The sequence below is a fragment of the Hyla sarda genome, chromosome 3, assembly GCF_029499605.1.
Source record: "Hyla sarda isolate aHylSar1 chromosome 3, aHylSar1.hap1, whole genome shotgun sequence".
In the NCBI taxonomy this organism is placed as follows: domain Eukaryota; kingdom Metazoa; phylum Chordata; class Amphibia; order Anura; family Hylidae; genus Hyla; species Hyla sarda.
Window position 1 is genome coordinate 17,080,761 of NC_079191.1, and position 18,716 is coordinate 17,099,476.

The 18,716-nt window shown below is 46.5% G+C and overlaps 1 protein-coding gene across 1 annotated transcript in view; it reads left to right on the forward strand.

Moving 5' to 3' along the window:
* EXTL3 (exostosin like glycosyltransferase 3) overlaps nt 1-18,716 on the forward strand; it is a 99,964-nt gene that overhangs the window by 73,580 nt on the left and 7,668 nt on the right. Inside the window, exons 3-4 of the mRNA XM_056563819.1 lie at nt 3,054-3,181; nt 11,436-11,580. Coding sequence (XP_056419794.1) covers nt 3,054-3,181; nt 11,436-11,580 — 273 coding nt within the window. The remainder of the gene's footprint in view (nt 1-3,053; nt 3,182-11,435; nt 11,581-18,716) is intronic.

Genomic DNA, 18,716 nt, shown 5'->3' on the forward strand with positions numbered 1-18,716 from the left:
TGGATGACATTTTGGTGGCTTCAGAACCAATTACCAGGTTTCCATAGTGTTATGGTCTCAACATACAATGGTTTCAACATACAATGGTCGTCTCAGAACCAATTAATATTGTAACTTGAGGGACCACTGTATATTTTTATTATAAAATATATGTATTATATCTTTCTGTTATACAATACAGTGATCCCTCAACTTACAATAGTTTCAACATACAATGGTCTTTTCTAAACCATTGTAACTTGAAACCAGACTCAACATACAATGTACAGACAGTCCAGATCTGTGAAACGTGTCACAACTGGAGGAACTGACCAATCAGAATGGGCATTTTACTGGTAAATCACCTGTATTACTGAAGTGTATGCACTGACTGGTGTCTGGTAGCACCCCCTACAGTACACGGAGGAACTACAAATTCTGTACTACTCCTTACCTGTGCCAGGGTTAGCTCCTCCTTTGGACACCAAGTAAGGGCGGCTCCATTGGGACACTGTGTGTACTGTTTAGGACCCTGAAGATGCTCATGTCCTCTACATAAACCATTGTAGGGCATACTGGGAGTTGTAGTTATGCAACAGCTGGAGGCACCCTGGTTGGGAAACACTGACAGACAGTGATTTACAGCTCCCAGCAGATCTTTCTTACTTTTATATGTAAGGATTTGCTTTATCTATATTAGTTATCTACTTATTTTTCTTTAATCCTCACTTTTTCCTATTTTTGGATGACATTTTGGTGGCTTCAGAACCAATTACCAGGTTTCCATAGAGTTCTGGTCTCAACATACAATGGTCCCAACATACAATGGTCGTCCTGGAACCAATTAATATTGTAACTTGAGGGAGCACTGTGTATGTATTATAATTTTTATGATACAATATATTTATTATTATATCTCGGATTTAGTTCCAAGTAGATCCGGTCGCCCCCTGGGATCTTTAGTCCTCCAGCTCCGTCTCCTTTATTCTCGTAGGTGACGCGTTTACCACATTCCTCACATCAGTCCTGTGTCATCGCAGGTCAATAAATCTCAGGTTTACGTCTTACCTGCGGGGACGGGCCTGGTACCCGCTCCCTCCTCTCACATCATTCCCCACAGGAATCCCGCTCCCGGATGTTTTCCGGGAATGTTATGGTGGAGGCGTCCAGGGACCTCTGTGGCTTCTTGTATGGAGGGTTTGTTTCATGTGCAGAGAAGTCATGTGCCCAAATTTAGGAAAAAAAACAGGGAAACCACAGGGGTGTTCACAGCTGCTGGTTTGTATGGATGGGTCGCTCTCTCTGGATTGACAAGGAAGTCAGGGGCAAGTTATGGGGATTTTCCACCTAATTTTATTTTGGTTAATGTGGTCGCAAGAGGTAAATGGTGACGGCTGGAGTCCCGGCTGACTACTCTGCACATTTCTGACTCTAAGTTCTTCAATGACCCGAGGTCCCTTCACATGTGAACACATCCTCAGGGGAGGTGTATAACTACTATATCCTAATCCCATAGAGATAGCAGCAGTATACAGATAGAGCTGGAGGAGAAATGTATAACAACTATATATCCTAATCCCATAGAGAGCAGCAGTATACAGATAGAGCTGGAGGGGAGGTGTATAACTACTATATATCCTAATCCCATAGAGAGAGCAACAGTATACAGATAGAGCTGGAGGGGAAATGTATACTATATATCCTAATCCCATAGAGAGAGCAGCAGTATACAGATGGAGCTGGAGAGGAGGTGTATAACTACTATATATCCTAATCCCATAGAGAGAGCAGCAGTATACAGATGGAGCTGGAGAGGAGGTGTATAACTACTATATATCCTAATCCCATAGAGAGCAGCAGTATACAGATAGAGCTGGAAGGGAGGTGTATAACAACTATATATCCTAATCCTATAGAGAGAGCTGCAGTATACAGATAGAGCTGGAGGGAAGGTGTATAGCTACTATATATCCTGATCCCATAATAATGGGAGCAGCAGTATACAGATAGAGCTATATGGGTCTGGGAGCAAGCAGGTGCGATCCCATAAGTGGTAATGTCATCCTGTAGTTCACAGGAAGTCAGCTGACCCAGGACTGACCACTTCCTCTGACAACTTAAAGGGGTGCTCCCCTGGAAAACATTTTATTTTAAATCAACTGGTGCCAGAAAGTTAAACAGATTGCTAAATTATTTCTATTAAAAAATTGTAATCTTTCCAGTACTTATCAGCTGCTGTATACTACAGAGGAAGTGCTTTTCTTTTTGAATTTCCTTTCTGTCTGACCACAGCGCTCTCTGCTGACACCTCTGTCCATTTTTAGGAACTGTCCGGAGCAGGAGAAGTTTGCTATGGAGAATTTGCTCCTGCTCTGGACAGTTCCTGACATGGACAGAGGTGTCAGCAGAGAGCACTGTGGTCAGACAGAAAGGAAATTCAAAAAGAAAAGAACTTCCTCTGGAACATACAGCAGCTGATAAGTACTGGAAGGATTAACATTTTTAAATAGAAGCAATTTACAAATCTGTTTAACTTTCTGGCACCAGTTGATTTAAAAAAAAAAAAAATGTTTTCCAGTGGAGCACCCCTTTAAATGCTGATTTTCTGTGGGTCAGACAGGTGATCACATCACCCAGTTACAGTCATGCAGTGTTTCCCAACCAGGGCGCCTCCAGCTGTAGCAAAACTACAACTCCCAGCATGCCCGGACAGCCGTTGGCTGTCCGGGCATGCTGGGAGTTGTAGTTTTGCAACATCTGGAGGCACCCTTGTTGGGGAAACATTGCAGTAATGAAATGCATGGGTGCAGCTGAGCTGGAATAAAACAGATGGTACTGTAGAACTGTGGTCAGAGAAAAAAAATCAACCCTGAAGGTCTTCTAATGGGCCTCTCTCCCTTGCTAATCTGTTTTGTAGTAGTAAAGACATTAGATACACCTGTATTTGCCCATTTTCTATGGTTTCCATTAAAGTGATTTTGGTGAACACTATTCTGTTCAGCCATTGGGCAGTGTGTGATCTGATCATCCCGACATGGCGGTATTATGTATTTACTGTGTCCTCTCTCACTCAGGTTGTGCGCACAGAGAAGAACAGTCTGAACAATCGCTTTCTTCCCTGGGATGAGATTGAGACGGAGGCCGTTCTCTCTATTGACGATGACGCTCACCTCCGGCACGATGAGATCATGTTTGGTTTCCGGTAAGTTCCTTGTTTAGACCTGGTCTGACCTGTTATGTTGTGTCTGCCCGGAATCCTGCAAGTAAATGAGAGGAATAAACCCGTCTTTATCACTGAACGTGTGACATTCCTTACCTTGTACGGAGCCTGTGTTCTTAAGATCTGCACTCACTATTCTGCTGGTGAGGTCACTGTGTACATACATTACTTATCCTGTACTGATACTGAGTTATATCCTGTATTATACTCCAGAGCTGTACTCACTATTCTGCTGGTGGGGTCACTGTGTACATACATTACATTACTTATCCTGTACTGATCCTGAGTTATATCCTGTATTATACTCCAGAGCTGTACTCACTATTCTGCTGGTGAGGTCACTGTGTACATACATTACATTACTTATCCTGTACTGATCCTGAGTTATATCCTGTATTATACTCCAGAGCTGTACTCACTATTCTGCTGGTGGGGTCACTGTGTACATACATTACTTATCCTGTACTGATCCTGAGTTATATCCTGTATTATACTCCAGAGCTGTACTCACTATTCTGCTGGTGAGGTCACTGTGTACATACATTACATTACTTATCCTGTACTGATCCTGAGTTATATCCTGTATTATACTCCAGAGCTGTACTCACTATTCTGCTGGTGAGGTTACTGTGTACAAACATTACATTACTTATCCTGTACTGATCCTGAGTTATATCCTGTATTATACTCCAGAGCTGTACTCACTATTCTGCTGGTGAGGTCAATGTGTACATACATTACATTACTTATCCTGTACTGATCCTGACTTATATCCTGTATTATACCCCAGAGCTGCACTCACTATTCTGCTGGTGGGGTCACTGTATACATACATTACTTATCCTGTACTGATCCTGAGTTATATCCTGTATTATACTCCAGAGCTGTACTCACTATTCTGCTGGTGAGATCACTGTGTACATACATTACATTACTTATCCTGTACTGATCCTGAGTTATATCCTGTATTATACTCCAAACTGTACTCACTATTCTGCTGGTGAGATCACTGTATACATACATTACTTATCCTGTACTGATCCTGAGTTATATCCTGTATTATACTCCAGAGCTGTACTCACTATTCTGCTGGTGAGGTCACTGTGTACATACATTACAATACTTATCCTGTACTGATCCTGAGTTATATCCTGTGTTATACTCCAGAGCTGTACTCACTATTCTGCTGGTGAGGTCACTATGTACATACATTGCATTACTTAACCTGTACTGATCCTGAGTTATATCCTGTATTATACTCCAGAGCTGTACTCACTATTCTGCTGGTGAGGTCACTATGTACATACATTGCATTACTTATCCTGTACTGATCCTGAGTTATATCCTGTATTATACTCCAGAGCTGTACTCACTATTCTGCTGGTGAGGTCACTGTGTACATACATTACATTACTTATCCTGTACTGATCCTGAGTTATATCCTGTATTATACTCCAGAGCTGTACTCACTATTCTGCTGGTGAGGTCACTGTGTACATACATTACATTACTTATCCTGTACTGATCCTGAGTTATATCCTGTATTATACTCCAGAGCTGTACTCACTATTCTGCTGGTGGGGTCACTGTGTACATACATTACTTATCCTATACGGAGTACAGTTCTATAGTCAGAATAGGTTTTTCTGAGTTGAATGTACAAGCCGTCTAGTGGTAAAGCATCAGTGGTGCAGTCTTCCTATGTGACCTCTGACCCTAGGAGCTGATATTGTAGATATTTGGAGGACGTGTCTGTACAGTTCACAGCTCATTGCCAGGTTTTCTCAGCTCCTCTGATGATATCACCCTCAGCCATAAAATCTTATTGCCAGCGCTGTGTGGGAGAGATAACATGGCTGTGCGGTGTTGTAACTCTCAGCTGGAGGCGGTGTTTTTCTACAGAATAAAAGTTATGTTGTGTTTGCATTGAGGAGGATGGATTGTAGCTGCACACAGCTTGAGGGTAGCACAGTGCCCCCTCCTGTAGGATCTGTAGTCATGCAGCACAGCGCCCCCTCCTGTAGGATCTGTAGTCATGCAGCACTTCGCCCCCTACTGTAGGGTCTGTAGTCGTGCAACACTTCGCCCCCGCCTGTAGGATCTGTAGTTGTGTTGCACAGCACCCCTCCTGTAGGATCTGTAGTCATTTAGCACTGTTCCCCCTACTGTAGGATCTGTAGTCGTGTAGCACAGCATCCTCTACTGTAGGATCTGTAGTCGTGCAGCACAGCGCCCCCTCCTGTAGGATCTGTATTTGTGCAGCACAGCGCCCCCTCCTGTGGGATCTGTAGTCGTGCAGCACTTTGCCCCCTACTGTAATATTTGTAGACGTGTAGCACAGCATCCCCTACTGTAGGATCTGTAATAGTGCAGCACGGCAACCCCTCCTGGGGATCTGTAGACGTGCAGCACAGCGCCCCCTCCTGTGGGATCTGTAGTCGTGCAGCACTTTGCCCCCTACTGTAATATTTGTAGACGTGTAGCACAGCATCCCCTACTGTAGGATCTGTAGACGTGCAGCACAGCGCCCCCCTACTGTATGATCTGTAGACATGCAGCACAGCGCCCCCTCCTGTGGTATCTATAGTCGTGCAGTACTTTACCCCCTACTGTAGTATTTGTAGACGTGCAGCACAGCGCCCCCTACTGTAGTATTTGTAGACATGCAGCACAGCGCCCCCTACTGTAGTATTTGTAGACGTGCAGCACAGCGCCCCCTCCTGTGGGATCTGTAGACGTGCAGCACAGCGCCCCCTCCTGTGGGATCTGTAGTCGTGTAGCACAGCGCCCCCTCCTGTAGGATTTGTAGACGTGCAGCACAGCGCCCCCTCCTGTGGGATCTGTAGACGTGCCGCACATACAGGGGCTCTCTAGAGTTTGTTTCCCGCTAGGCGCTGCGGCTTTGTGTTGATTTGGTGTCACATTGTCAGGAGATGCTAACACAATGGGGCAGAGGGGCAGAGTTTTGTTTTTTCTTTTTTCTCATTTAAACTGATTGGAGACGTCCTGCAGAATCTGATCTGTAGTCACTTCCGGTATCTGGCGGTATTATTAGAATCCCAGGACACAGGATCGCACTTGGGTTCGGAGGGAATGGATAGACATGTCTGTATCTCCTAGAAATGAATTGGACGTGGCGGCGTTCTTACAAAAGAGCAACAACCTGTCCTCATGTTCTGTGGTATTACAGTCCGTGACTGTTCACAAAGTTGTCTAAGATGTATAAGAAGATAATTCCCCTCCTTCTTTCTTTACTTTTCCTCCCCCTTTCTTCTTCTCCTCTTCCCCCTCCCTCCCCTCTACCTTCTTCCCCTCTCCTCCTCCACTTTCCTTCTCCCTCTCTTCCCCTGCTTTTTTTTTTTAATCTTTCTATTACTCCCCTTTCCTTATCCACCTCCTCTTCCCCCTTTCCTTTTTTCCCCTCACTCTCTTCCTTTTCCTCCTCCCTCTTCCCTTTTTCTTCCACCCCTTTCTTCTCCTTCTTCCACCCCTTTCTTCTCCTCCTTCTCCCCCTTTCATCTCCTCCTTCTCCCCCTTTCTTCTCCTCCTTCTCCCCCTTTCTTCTCCTCCTTCTCCCCCTTTCTTCTCCTTCTTCTCCTCCCACTTTCTTTTCCTCCTTCACCCCATTCTTCTTCCCCTCCTCCCCCTTTCTTCTCCTTCTCCCCCTTTCTTCTCCTTCTCCCCCTTTCTTCTCCTTCTCCCCCTTTCTTCTCCTTCTCCCCCTTTCTTCTCCTTCTCCTCTTCCTCTTATAACCCTCTTCTCCCCTTCTCTTACGCACCTTTCCTTCTTCTCTTCCACTTCCTCTTTTTCCTCTCCCCCCCCCCATCTCCCCTTTTTTATGCCTCTTTCCTTCTCTTCCCTACTTCTCTTCTCACCTTCTTTTACTACGCCCTTTCCCGCCTCTTATTCCCTCTCTCCTTTCCCTTCCCTCCTCCCCTTCCCGTCTTCTCTTCCTCCTCCTTCCCTTTCCTCTTATTCACACTCTTTCTTCTCCTCCTCTCTCTTTATCTGCTCCTCCCCCTATTCTTCTCTTGGAGACATACTCTGTATACATTGAGCTCCCCCTAGTGGTGGTTCCTTGATGCTTATATCTTTTTAATAGGACACACTAGATGTTAAGTTCTATAGAATACACTGTGTTGCTCCTCAGCCCCCATCATAGTGGCCGGGCGGTGACCTGGTGTGGATGATAATGTTTTATTGGCTGCACATAATGTGGAGGGGAGATCGGTGTGACCGGGGGCGGTGCAGGAGACGCGGTGCTCACACATGGCTCCCCCGGGACCACACGGCTCTTTATTATCACCTCCCAGAGGTAATGACCTAATAAAACATTCATGAGGCCTCATCATCATAGAGAAGCCGTGTAATGTTACTGTACGGTGATGGCGGCCGAGCGTCCACATGGTCAGTTGTTACTCCTCAGTAATCTCCGTAAGGAGGGGTGGATGGAGGGATATACAGGAACTTTACATTGTTTATATGAGGGGGTACTGTATATTGTATAAGGAATGTATACTGTGTATTGGATAGTTGTCAGTACATAACCTGTATCACCAGTCACATTATTATTATTGTTTGTACATTCGGAAGGTTTTCAGACCCTTTCACTTTAGTCACATTTTGTTAAGTTGCCCCTTGTGCTAAAATAGAAAAGAAATATGGTTTTCAGTAGAAGCCATTTTCAGGTCTCTCCGGAGAAGTTCCATTGGGTTCGGGCTCTGACTTGGCCACTCAAGGACATTCACAGAGTTATCCCTAATCCGCTACTGTGTTGTCTTGGCCGTGTGCTTAGGGGCATTGTCTTGTTGGGAGGTGAATCTTGACCGGTCTACCTGTCCCCACAGCATAACACTGTAGGGATGGTATTGGGCAGGAGATGGGCAGTGCCTGGTTTCCTCCAGACATGATGCTGCCCCCACCATGATCACTGTAGGGATGGTATTGGGCAGGTGATGGGCAGTGCCTGGTTTCCCCCAGACATGATGCTGCCCCCACCATGATCACTGTAGGGATGGTATTGGGCAGATGATGGAAAGTGCCTGGTTTCCTCCAGACATGATGCTGCCCCCACCATGATCACTGTAGGGATGGTATTGGGCAGGTGATGGGCAGTGCCTGGTTTCCTCCAGACATAATTCTGCTCCCACCATGATCACGGTAGAGATGGTATTGGGCAGGTGATGGGCAGTGCCTGGTTTCCTCCAGACATGATGCTGCCCCCACCATGATCACTGTAGGGATGGTATTGGGCAGGTGATGGGCAGTGCCTGGTTTCCTCCAGACATGATTCTGCCCCCACCATGATCACTGTAGGGATGGTATTGGGCAGGTGATGGGCAGTGCCTGGTTTCCTCCAGACATGATTCTGCCCCCACCATGATCACTGTAGGGATGGTATTGGGCAGGTGATGGGCAGTGCCTGGTTTCCTCCAGACATGATGCTGCCCCCACCATGATCACTGTAGGGATGGTATTGGGCAGGTGATGGGCAGTTCCTGGTTTCCCCCAGATATGATGCTGCCCCCACCATGATCACTGTAGGGATGGTATTGGGCAGGTGATGGGCAGTTCCTGGTTTCCTCCAGACATAATTCTGCTCCCACCATGATCACTGTAGGGATGGTAATGGGCAGGTGATGGGCAGTGCCTGGTTTCCCCCAGACATGATGCTGCCCCCACCATGATCACTGTAGGGATGGTATTGGGCAGGTGATGGGCAGTGCCTGGTTTCCCCCAGACATGATGCTGCCCCCACCATGATCACGGTAGAGATGGTATTGGGCAGGTGATGGGCAGTGCCTGGTTTCCTCCAGACATGATGCTGCCCCCACCATGATCACTGTAGGGATGGTATTGGGCAGGTGATGGGCAGTGCATGGTTTCCTCCAGACATGATGCTGCACCCAGCATGATCACGGTAGAGATGGTATTGGGCAGGTGATGGGCAGTACCTGGTTTCCCCCAGACATGATGCTGCCCCCACCATGATCACTGTAGGAATGGTATTGGGCAGGTGATGGGCAGTGCCTGGTTTCCTCCAGACATGATTCTGCCCCCACCATGATCACTGTAGGGATGGTATTGGGCAGGTGATGGGCAGTGCATGGTTTCCTCCAGACATGATTCTGCCCCCACCATGATCACTGTAGGGATGGTATTGGGCAGTTGATGGGCAGTGCCTGGTTTCCTCCAGACATGATGCTGCCCCCACCATGATCACTGTAGGGATGGTATTGGGCAGGTGACGGGCAGTGCCTGGTTTCCTCCAGACATGATGCTGCCCCCACCATGATCACTGTAGGGATGGTATTAGGCAGGTGATGGGCAGTGCCTGGTTTCCCCCAGACATGATGCTGCCCCCAACATGATCACTGTAGGGATGGTATTGGGCAGGTGATGGGCAGTGCCTGGTTTCCCCCAGACATGATGCTGCCCCCACCATGATCACTGTAGGGATGGTATTGGGCAGGTGATGGGCAGTGCCTGGTTTCCCCCAGACATGATACTGCCCCACCATGATCACTGTAGGGATGGTATTGGGCAGGTGATGGGCAGGCAGTTCCTGGTTTCCCCCAGACATGATGCTGCCCCCACCATGATCACTGTAGGGATGGTATTGGGCAGGTGATGGGCAGTTCCTGGTTTCCTCCAGACATGATGCTGCCCCCACCATGATCACTGTAGGGATGGTATTGGGCAGGTGATGGGCAGTGCCTGGTCTCCCCCAGACATGATGCTGCCCCCACCATGATCACTGTAGGGATGGTAATGGGCAGTGTCTGGTTTCCCCCAGACATGATGCTGCCCCCACCATGATCACTGTAGGGATGGTATTGGGCAGGTGATGGGCAGTGCCTGGTTTCCTCTATACATGATGCTGCCCCCACCATGATCACTGTAGGGATGGTATTGGGCAGGTGATGGGCAGTGCCTGGTTTCCCCAAGACATGATGCTGCCGCCACCATGATCACTGTAGGGATGGTATTGGACAGGTGATGGGCAGTGCTTGGTTTCCCCCAGACATGATGCTGCCCCCACCATGATCACTGTAGGGATGGTATTGGGCAGGTGATGGGCAGTGCCTGGTTTCCCCCAGACATGATGCTGCCCCCACCATGATCACTGTAGGGATGGTATTGGGCAGGTGATGGGCAGTGCCTGGTTTCCCCCAGACATGATGCTGCCCCCACCATGATCACTGTAGGGATGGTATTGGGCAGGTGATGGGCAGTTCCTGGTTTCCCCCAGATATGATGCTGCCCCCACCATGATCACTGTAGGGATGGTATTGGGCAGGTGATGGGCAGTTCCTGGTTTCCTCCAGACATGATGCTGCCCCCACCATGATCACTGTAGGGATGGTATTGGGCAGGTGATGGGCAGTGTCTGGTTTCCCCCAGACATGATGCTGCCCCCACCATGATCACTGTAGGGATGGTATTGGGCAGGTGATGGGCAGTGCCTGGTTTCCCCAAGACATGATGCTGCCGCCACCATGATCACTGTAGGGATGGTATTGGGCAGGTGATGGGCAGTGCCTAGTTTCCCCCAGACATGATGCTCCCCCCACCATGATCTCTGTAGGGATGGTATTGGGCAGGTGATGGGCAGTGCCTGGTTTCCCCAAGACATGGTACTGTGAAGGCTTCTTTCTGCCATAAATCCCAGATTGTGGAGGCTGCAGTGATGGTTCTTGACCTTCTGGAAGTTTCTCCCTTCTGCACACAGGATCTTTGGAGCTCAGCCATTGGGTTCTTGGTCTCCCCTGTTACCAAGACCCTTCTCCCTCGATTACTTACTTTGGTTGGGCGGCAGCTCTAGGAGGAGCCCTGGTTGTTCCTCCTTCTCCCATGTAAGTATTATGGAGGCCACTGAGCTCTTGGGAACTTTCTCTGCAGCAGAAATGTATGTTTCCCCTTCTCCAGGTCTGGGCCTCCACACAATCCTGTCTCTGAGCTCTACAGGTAGTCCTTTCCGCTTCATGGCTTGGTTTATGCTTTGATTATACATTGTCAGCTGTGAGACCTTATATAGACAGGGCTGTGTCTCATCCAATCAGATGAATTTACCCCCAGGTCACTCCGACATGTTTCTCCACCTTGATCGGAGATGATAAAGAAAAATGGGAGGAGCCAGAGAGGAAAATCACATATCATAGCAAAGGATCTGAATACTTATGCTTTGTATATAGATATATGTATATTTGGGTCATGTGATGTCTCTTTCTGTAGGGTGTGGCGAGAGGCCAGGGACCGCATTGTTGGCTTTCCCGGACGCTATCATGCCTGGGACATCCCTCACCAGTCGTGGCTCTACAACTCCAACTACTCCTGCGAGCTGTCCATGGTGCTGACCGGAGCCGCCTTCTTCCACAAGGTATTATCGTGATCTTATAAGCTATTGTTTCGCAACCAGCGTGCCTCCAGCTGTTGCAAATCTACAACTCCCAGCATGCCCGGACAGCCAACGGCTGTCCGGGCATGCTGGGAGTTGTAGATTTGCAACAGCTGGAGGCGCGCTGGTTGCAAAACACCATTATAGGTTCAAACTGTACCATTGGAGACCCGACTGGTCACATGATTAGCCATAGACCATATAACCATAAAAAAAAAAAATAATAATAAAAAATTTTTTTTTCCAACTTTGTAATATACTTTTGTGTATCCGTTCCTCCGCTTGCTCTCTGTGAATGGAAACAGTGCTTCATTCCGGAGGCTGAAAGCAAGCAGTGTCTTCACACTTCTGAATATTTGGTACAATTGTATCCAGTCTACACATGCAGTTTTAGCTAATACATTGTTGCAAAACCTATTAGGGCAAGAAAGATTGGCTATCATTTTACCTGGTAGAGAATAGTCTAGACTTGAAAGACACTGTAGCAAACCCTCAGCTGTGAGGTCTGTAACAGTTTTTCCGTCTATGGTTGCAAAGAAAGAATGTTTCCATTCAGCCCAAGCAAGGAGAGAGCTTGAACATGGGGGAGCAGATTATAACATGTTGAATAAAAATATAATAGTGATAATTAGAAAATATTTATAATAAAAAGAAAATATAATAAAAATATAATTTTAATAAAAAATATATAATAGATCATAAAAAATATATGTATAATAAAAATATAATATATCATATAGAAGTGTAATAATGTATAATAAAAAATATATGTATAATAAAAATATATTTCTAATAAATAATATACCGTATATACTCGAGTATAGGCCGAGTTTTTCAGCACGATTTTTCGTGCTGAAAACACCCCCCTCGGCTTATACTCGAGTGAACTCCCCCACCCGCAGTGGTCTTCAACCTGCGGACCTCCAGAGGTTTCAAAACTACAACTCCCAGCAAGCCCGGGCAGCCATCGGCTGTCCGGGCTTGCTGGGAGTTGTAGTTTTGAAACCTCCGGAGGTCTGCAGGTTGAAGACCACTGCGGCCTTCAACATCATCCAGCCCCCTCTCACCCCCTTTAGTTCTGAGTACTCACCTCCGCTCGGCGCTGGTCCGGTCCTGCAGGGCTGTCCGGTGAGGAGGTGGTCCGGTGAGGAGGTGGTCCGGGCTGCTATCTTCACCGGGGAGGCCTCTTCTAAGCGCTTCGGGCCCGGCCTCAGAATAGTCACGTTGCCTTGACAACGACGCAGATACGTCGTTGTTAAGGCAACGGCTCTATTCCGGGCCGGAAGCGCGGAGAAGAGGCGCCCCCGGTGAAGATAGCAGCCCGGACCACCTCCTCACCGGACCACCTCCTTACCGGACAGCCCTGCAGGACCGGACCAGCGCCGAGCGGAGGTGAGTACTCAGAACTAAAGGGGGTGAGAGGGGGCTGGATGATGTTGAAGGCCGCAGTGGTCTTCAACCTGCGGACCTCCGGAGGTTTCAAAACTACAACTCCCAGCAAGCCCGGACAGCCGATGGCTGCCCGGGCTTGCTGGGAGTTGTAGTTTTGAAACCTCTGGAGGTCCGCATGTTGAAGGCCGCAGTGGTCTTCAACCTGCGGACCTCCGGAGGTTTCAAAACTACAACTCCCAGCAAGCCCGGACAGCCGATGGCTGCCCGGGCTTGCTGGGAGTTGTAGTTTTGAAACCTCTGGAGGTCCGCAGGTTGAAGACCACTGAGGGCGAATGATGAGAAGAGGATGATGAAGGGGGGGGGGGGTGTGGGGATGATGAAGGGGGGTGGGGATGATGAAGGGGGGGGTGTGGGATGATTACAAGGGGATGATGAAGGGGGGATGTGTGGGATGATAAGGGGATGTGTGGGATGATGACAAGGGGATGATGAAGGGGGGATGTGTGGGATGATAAGGGGATGTGTGGGATGATGACAAGGGGATGATGAAGGGGGGATGTGTGGGATGATGACAAGGGGATGATGAAGGGGGGATGTGTGGGATAAGGGGATGTGTGGGATGATGACAAGGGGATGATGAAGGGGGGATGTGTGGGATGATGACAAGGGGATGATGAGGATGTTAATGACGGGTCTGGATGATGACAGGGGGGGATGAGGTATTTCCCACCCTAGGCTTATACTCGAGTCAATAACTTTTCCTGGGATTTTGGGTTGAAATTAGGGGTCTCGGCTTATACTCGGGTCGGCTTATACTCGAGTATATACGGTAGTAAATACCGTAATAAAAATATAATATAGAAGTGTAATATGTATAATAAAATAAATGTCTAATAAATAATATAGTAAATAATAAAAATATAATATAGAAGCGTAATATGTATAATAAAATAAATGTCTAATAAATAATAAAGTAAATAATAAAAATATAATATAGAAGTGTAATATGTATAATAGAAAATATATCTAATAAAAATATAATTCTAATAAAAATAATATAATTAAAAAAAAAAAGGAATGTGTGTATATATATATATATATATATATATATATATATATATATATATATATATATATATATATATATATATATATAATATATACACCGTATTTATCGGCGTATAACACGCACTTTTTAGGCTAAAATTTTTAGCCTAAAGTCTATGTGCGTGTTATACGCCGATACACCCCCAGGAAAGGCAGGGGGAGAGAGGCCGTCGCTGCCCGCTTCTCTCCCCCTGCCTTTCCTGGGGTCTAGAGCCCTGCTGCCGGCCCTTCTCACCCCCTGGCTATCGGCACCGCTGCCCGTTCTGTCCCCCTGACGATCTGTGCCGGCGCCGATAGCCAGGGGGAGAGAAGGGGCAGCGGCACCCATTGCCGGCGCCGCTGCCCCATTGCCTCCCCCCATCCCCGGTGGCATAATTACCTGAGTCGGGTCCGCGCTGCTGCAGGCCTCCGGCGTGCGTCCCCGGCGTCGTTGCTATGCGCTGAACGGCACGGCGCATGATGTCAGTGCGCCGTGCATAGCAACGACGCAGGGGACGCACGCCGGAGGCCTGGAGCAGCGCAGACCCGACCCAGGTAATTATGCCACCGGGGATGGGGGGAGGCAATGGGGCAGCAGCGCCGGCAATGGGTGCCGCTGCCCCTTCTCTCCCCCTGGCTGTTGGCGCCGCTTCTCTCCCCCTGGCTGTCGGCGCCGGCACCGATAGTCAGGGGGACAGAACGGGCAGCGGCGCCGATAGCCAGGGGGAGAGAAGGGCCGGCAGCAGCGCTCTAGACCCCAGGAAAGGCAGGTGGAGAGAAGCGGGCAGCGACGGCCTCTCTCCCCCTGCCTTTCCTGGGGATGTATCGGGGTATACACGTGCACACACGCACCCTCATTTTACCATGGATATTTGGGTAAAAAACTTTTTTTACCCAAATATCCTTGGTAAAATGAGGGTGCGTGTTATAGGCCGGTGCGTGGTATACCCCGATAAATACGGTATATATATCAGCAGTACCAGATTTTAAATCACTATGAGGGAGATTTATCAAGGGATTTAAAGGGGTACTCCCATGGAAAACTTCAACTGGTGCCAGAAAGTTAAACAGATTTGTAAATTAGAAATCAAATTTGTCGCTTTTACCTCAAGGACCTCCCCATCTAAGGTGCATAATCATATGTGTGGAAATGTTAAAAATGAATAAAAAAACAGCATCACTCGTATAAAAATGCAATAAAAGAAATGAAATACACATATAAAGGCACTAATAAATACTCCACTGGGCCCTAGTGGAGTATCAATAATGAATAGAATGCTAGTTGAGCGTATATGTATCTGCAGTCCGATAGTCCGGCACCTAATTTGAAAGTCCCGTTTACGGAGCGGATGATAAAAGTGCATTTGATAGAAATATTATAAAGTCAGACTCCAGGTGGTCGGTAGATTAAATAATGAAAATATTGAAGAAATAATAATGGTTGTATTTCTCACCGCCTGGTTCTCACTGGCATGGACCGATGTATTGCGGCTGTTGTAAATTCTCCCGTACGTCCACATTTACCTACTGAAGAAGGGGTCGGAGGACTACAATTCCCAGCACCCTGAAACGCGTCTAGGACTTGGCACCATTCATACTATTTGCTGGTACGCACCTAACCACCAGTATCCGCACCTAACTGTGGATGTCCCGGCATTTGAGGAGTTAATCCAGGCTCCAGTTTCCCGCTTTGTTTGGGAGCATCTCGCCTTTCACATCTCCCGGATCCCAGATCTCCGCGTGGGACGCCGCTCCCGTGTGTGCTGACACTCCTGCCGGAGTCACCACCAGCCGACCTCTGTGGAGCGGTTGCAGGCTATTGCTCGGACCATCGTGTCGCACCCCGCTGCCATCGGCGCTGCGAACCCAGTGTGAGACCGCTATTCACTATCTTGTGGACATACGGGAGAATTTACAACAGCCGCAATACATCGGTCCACGCCAGTGAGAACCAGGCGGTGAGAAATACAACCGTTATTGTTTCTTCAATATTGTCATTATTTAATCTACCGACCACCTGGAGTCTGACTTTATAATATTTCTATCAAATGCACTTTTATCATCCGCTCCGTAAACGGGACTTTCAAATTAGGTGCCGGACTATCGGACTGCAGATACATATACGCTCAACTAGCATTCTATTCATTATTGATACTCCACTAGGGCCCAGTGGAGTATTTATTAGTGCCTTTATATGTGTATTTCATTTCTTTTATTGCATTACATTTTTATACGAGTGATGCTGTTTTCTATTCATTTTTAACGTTTCCCCACATATGATTATGCACCTTAGATGGGGAGGTCCTTGAGGTAAAAGCGACAAATTTGATTTCTAATTTTCCTTGGATGCCGGTGGGGACCGGTTGTAGCTTTAATTACCTCGCACTTTTTGTTGTGAGCTGCACCTTTTTGAAACGAGATTTGTAAATTACTTCTATGAAAAAATCTTAATCCTTCCAGTACTTTTTAGCTGCTGTATACTACAGAGGAAATGCTTTACTTTTTAGATTTCTCTGATGTCATGACCACAGTGCTCTCTGCTGACATCTCTGTCCATTTTAGGAACTGTCCAGAGCAGCATATGTTTGCTATGGAGATTTTCTCCTGCTCTGGACAGTTCCTAAAATGGACAGCAGAGGTCAGCAGAGAGCACTGTGGTCATGACATCAGAGAAATCTAAAAAGTAAAGCATTTCCTCTGTAGTATACAGCCGCTAAAAAGTACTGGAAGGATAAAAGGGGTATTCCAGGCAAAAAACTTTTTTTATATATATCAACTGGCTCCGGAAAGTTAAACAGATTTGTAAATTACTTCTATTAAAAAATCTTAATCCTTCCAATAGTTATTAGCTTCTGAAGTTTTCTGTCTAACTGCTCAATGATGATGTCACGTCCCGGGAGCTGTGCATGATGGGAGAATATCCCCATAGGAACTGCACAGCTCCCGGGACATGAGTCATCAGAGAGCAGTTAGACAGAAAACAACAACTCAACTTCAGAAGCTAATAACTATTGGAAGGATTAAGATTTTTTAATAGAAGAAATTTACAAATCTGTTTAACTTTCTGGCACCAGTTGATTTAAAAAAAAAAGTTCTCCACCGGAGTACCCCTTTAAGCACCTTTTTTTTTTTGCGTTACAAAAGTCGCACGTGCGCCTCAGCAATTTTTTGTGTGACTTTTGTGGGTAAGCAAAAATACCGCAGGTGAGATTTTTTGTGCGACTTTTTGCACAGCCCCGCTCCCTGGCACCCACTCACATCTAACACCTGCCTGCAAGATGTTAGGACTACAACTCCCAGCATGTCCTCACTGTAAGGGCATGCTGGGAGTTTTTATTATATGTTGATTAACCCCTTAAGGACTCAGCCCATTTGGGCCTTAAGGACTCAGACAATTTTATTTTTACGTTTTAGTTTTTTCCTCCTCGCCTTCAAAAAATCATAACTCTTTTTTATATTTTCATCCACAGACTAGTATGTGGGCTTGTTTTTTGCGCGACCAGTTGTCCGTTGTAATGCCATCACTCACTTTACCATAAAATGTATGGCGCAACCAAAAAAATACTATGTGTGTGGGGAAATTAAAAAGAAAACCGCAATTTTGCTAATTTTGGAAGGTTTTGTTTTCACGCCGTACAATTTATGGTAAAAATGACGTGTGTTCTTTATTCTTTGGGTCAATACGATTAAAATGATACCCATGATTATATACTTTTATATCACTGTTGCGTTAAAAAAAAAAACCCAAACTTTTTAACCAAATTAGTACGTTTAAAATCCCCCTATTTTGAAGACCTATAACTTTTTCATTTTTCCGTATAAGCGGCGGTATGGGGGCTCATTCTTTGCACTGTGATCTGTACTTTTTATTGATACCATATTTGCTTATATAAAACTTTTAATCCATTTTTATTAATTCTTTTGGGAATATAATGTTATATAAAGCAGCTATTTTGGACTTTATATTTTTTTAAGTTCACACCGTACGGTATCATTAACACTTTATTTTAATAGTTCAGCTATTTACGGATGCCGCAATACCAAATATGTATATAAAATATTTTAACACTTTTTGGGGGTGAATAGGTAAAATGGAACAATTTACGTTTTTATAGGGGAGGGGGTTTTTCTAATTTTTTACTTTTACTTTTTCTACTTTTATTTTTACACTTTATTTTTACCCATAGGGGGACTATTTATAGCAATCATTCGATTGCTAATACTATTCAGTGCTATGTATAGGACATAGCACTGATCAGCATTATCGGTCATCTTCTGCTCAGTCTGTCTGCCGTGCAGGATGATCGAATCGCCGCGGAAGCGCTGCATGCGATCCGATCATCCATTTTAGTGACCGCGATGCTGCAGTTGCCGTGATCTGTATTGATCACGGCATCTGAGGGGTTAATGGCGGACATTCGCGGGATCGCGGATGTCTGCCATTACCGGCGGGTCCCTGGCTGCGATCAGCAGCCGGGACCTGCCGTGCATGATCTGGGCATTGCTCCGATGCTCGCGGTTATGCTCAGGACGTAAATGTCGTGGTGCGTTAAGTACCACCTCACCAGGACGTACATTTACGTCCTGTGTCGTTAAGGGGTTAAAAGGGTCATCCAGGGTTAGAAAAAAAAAAAAAACAG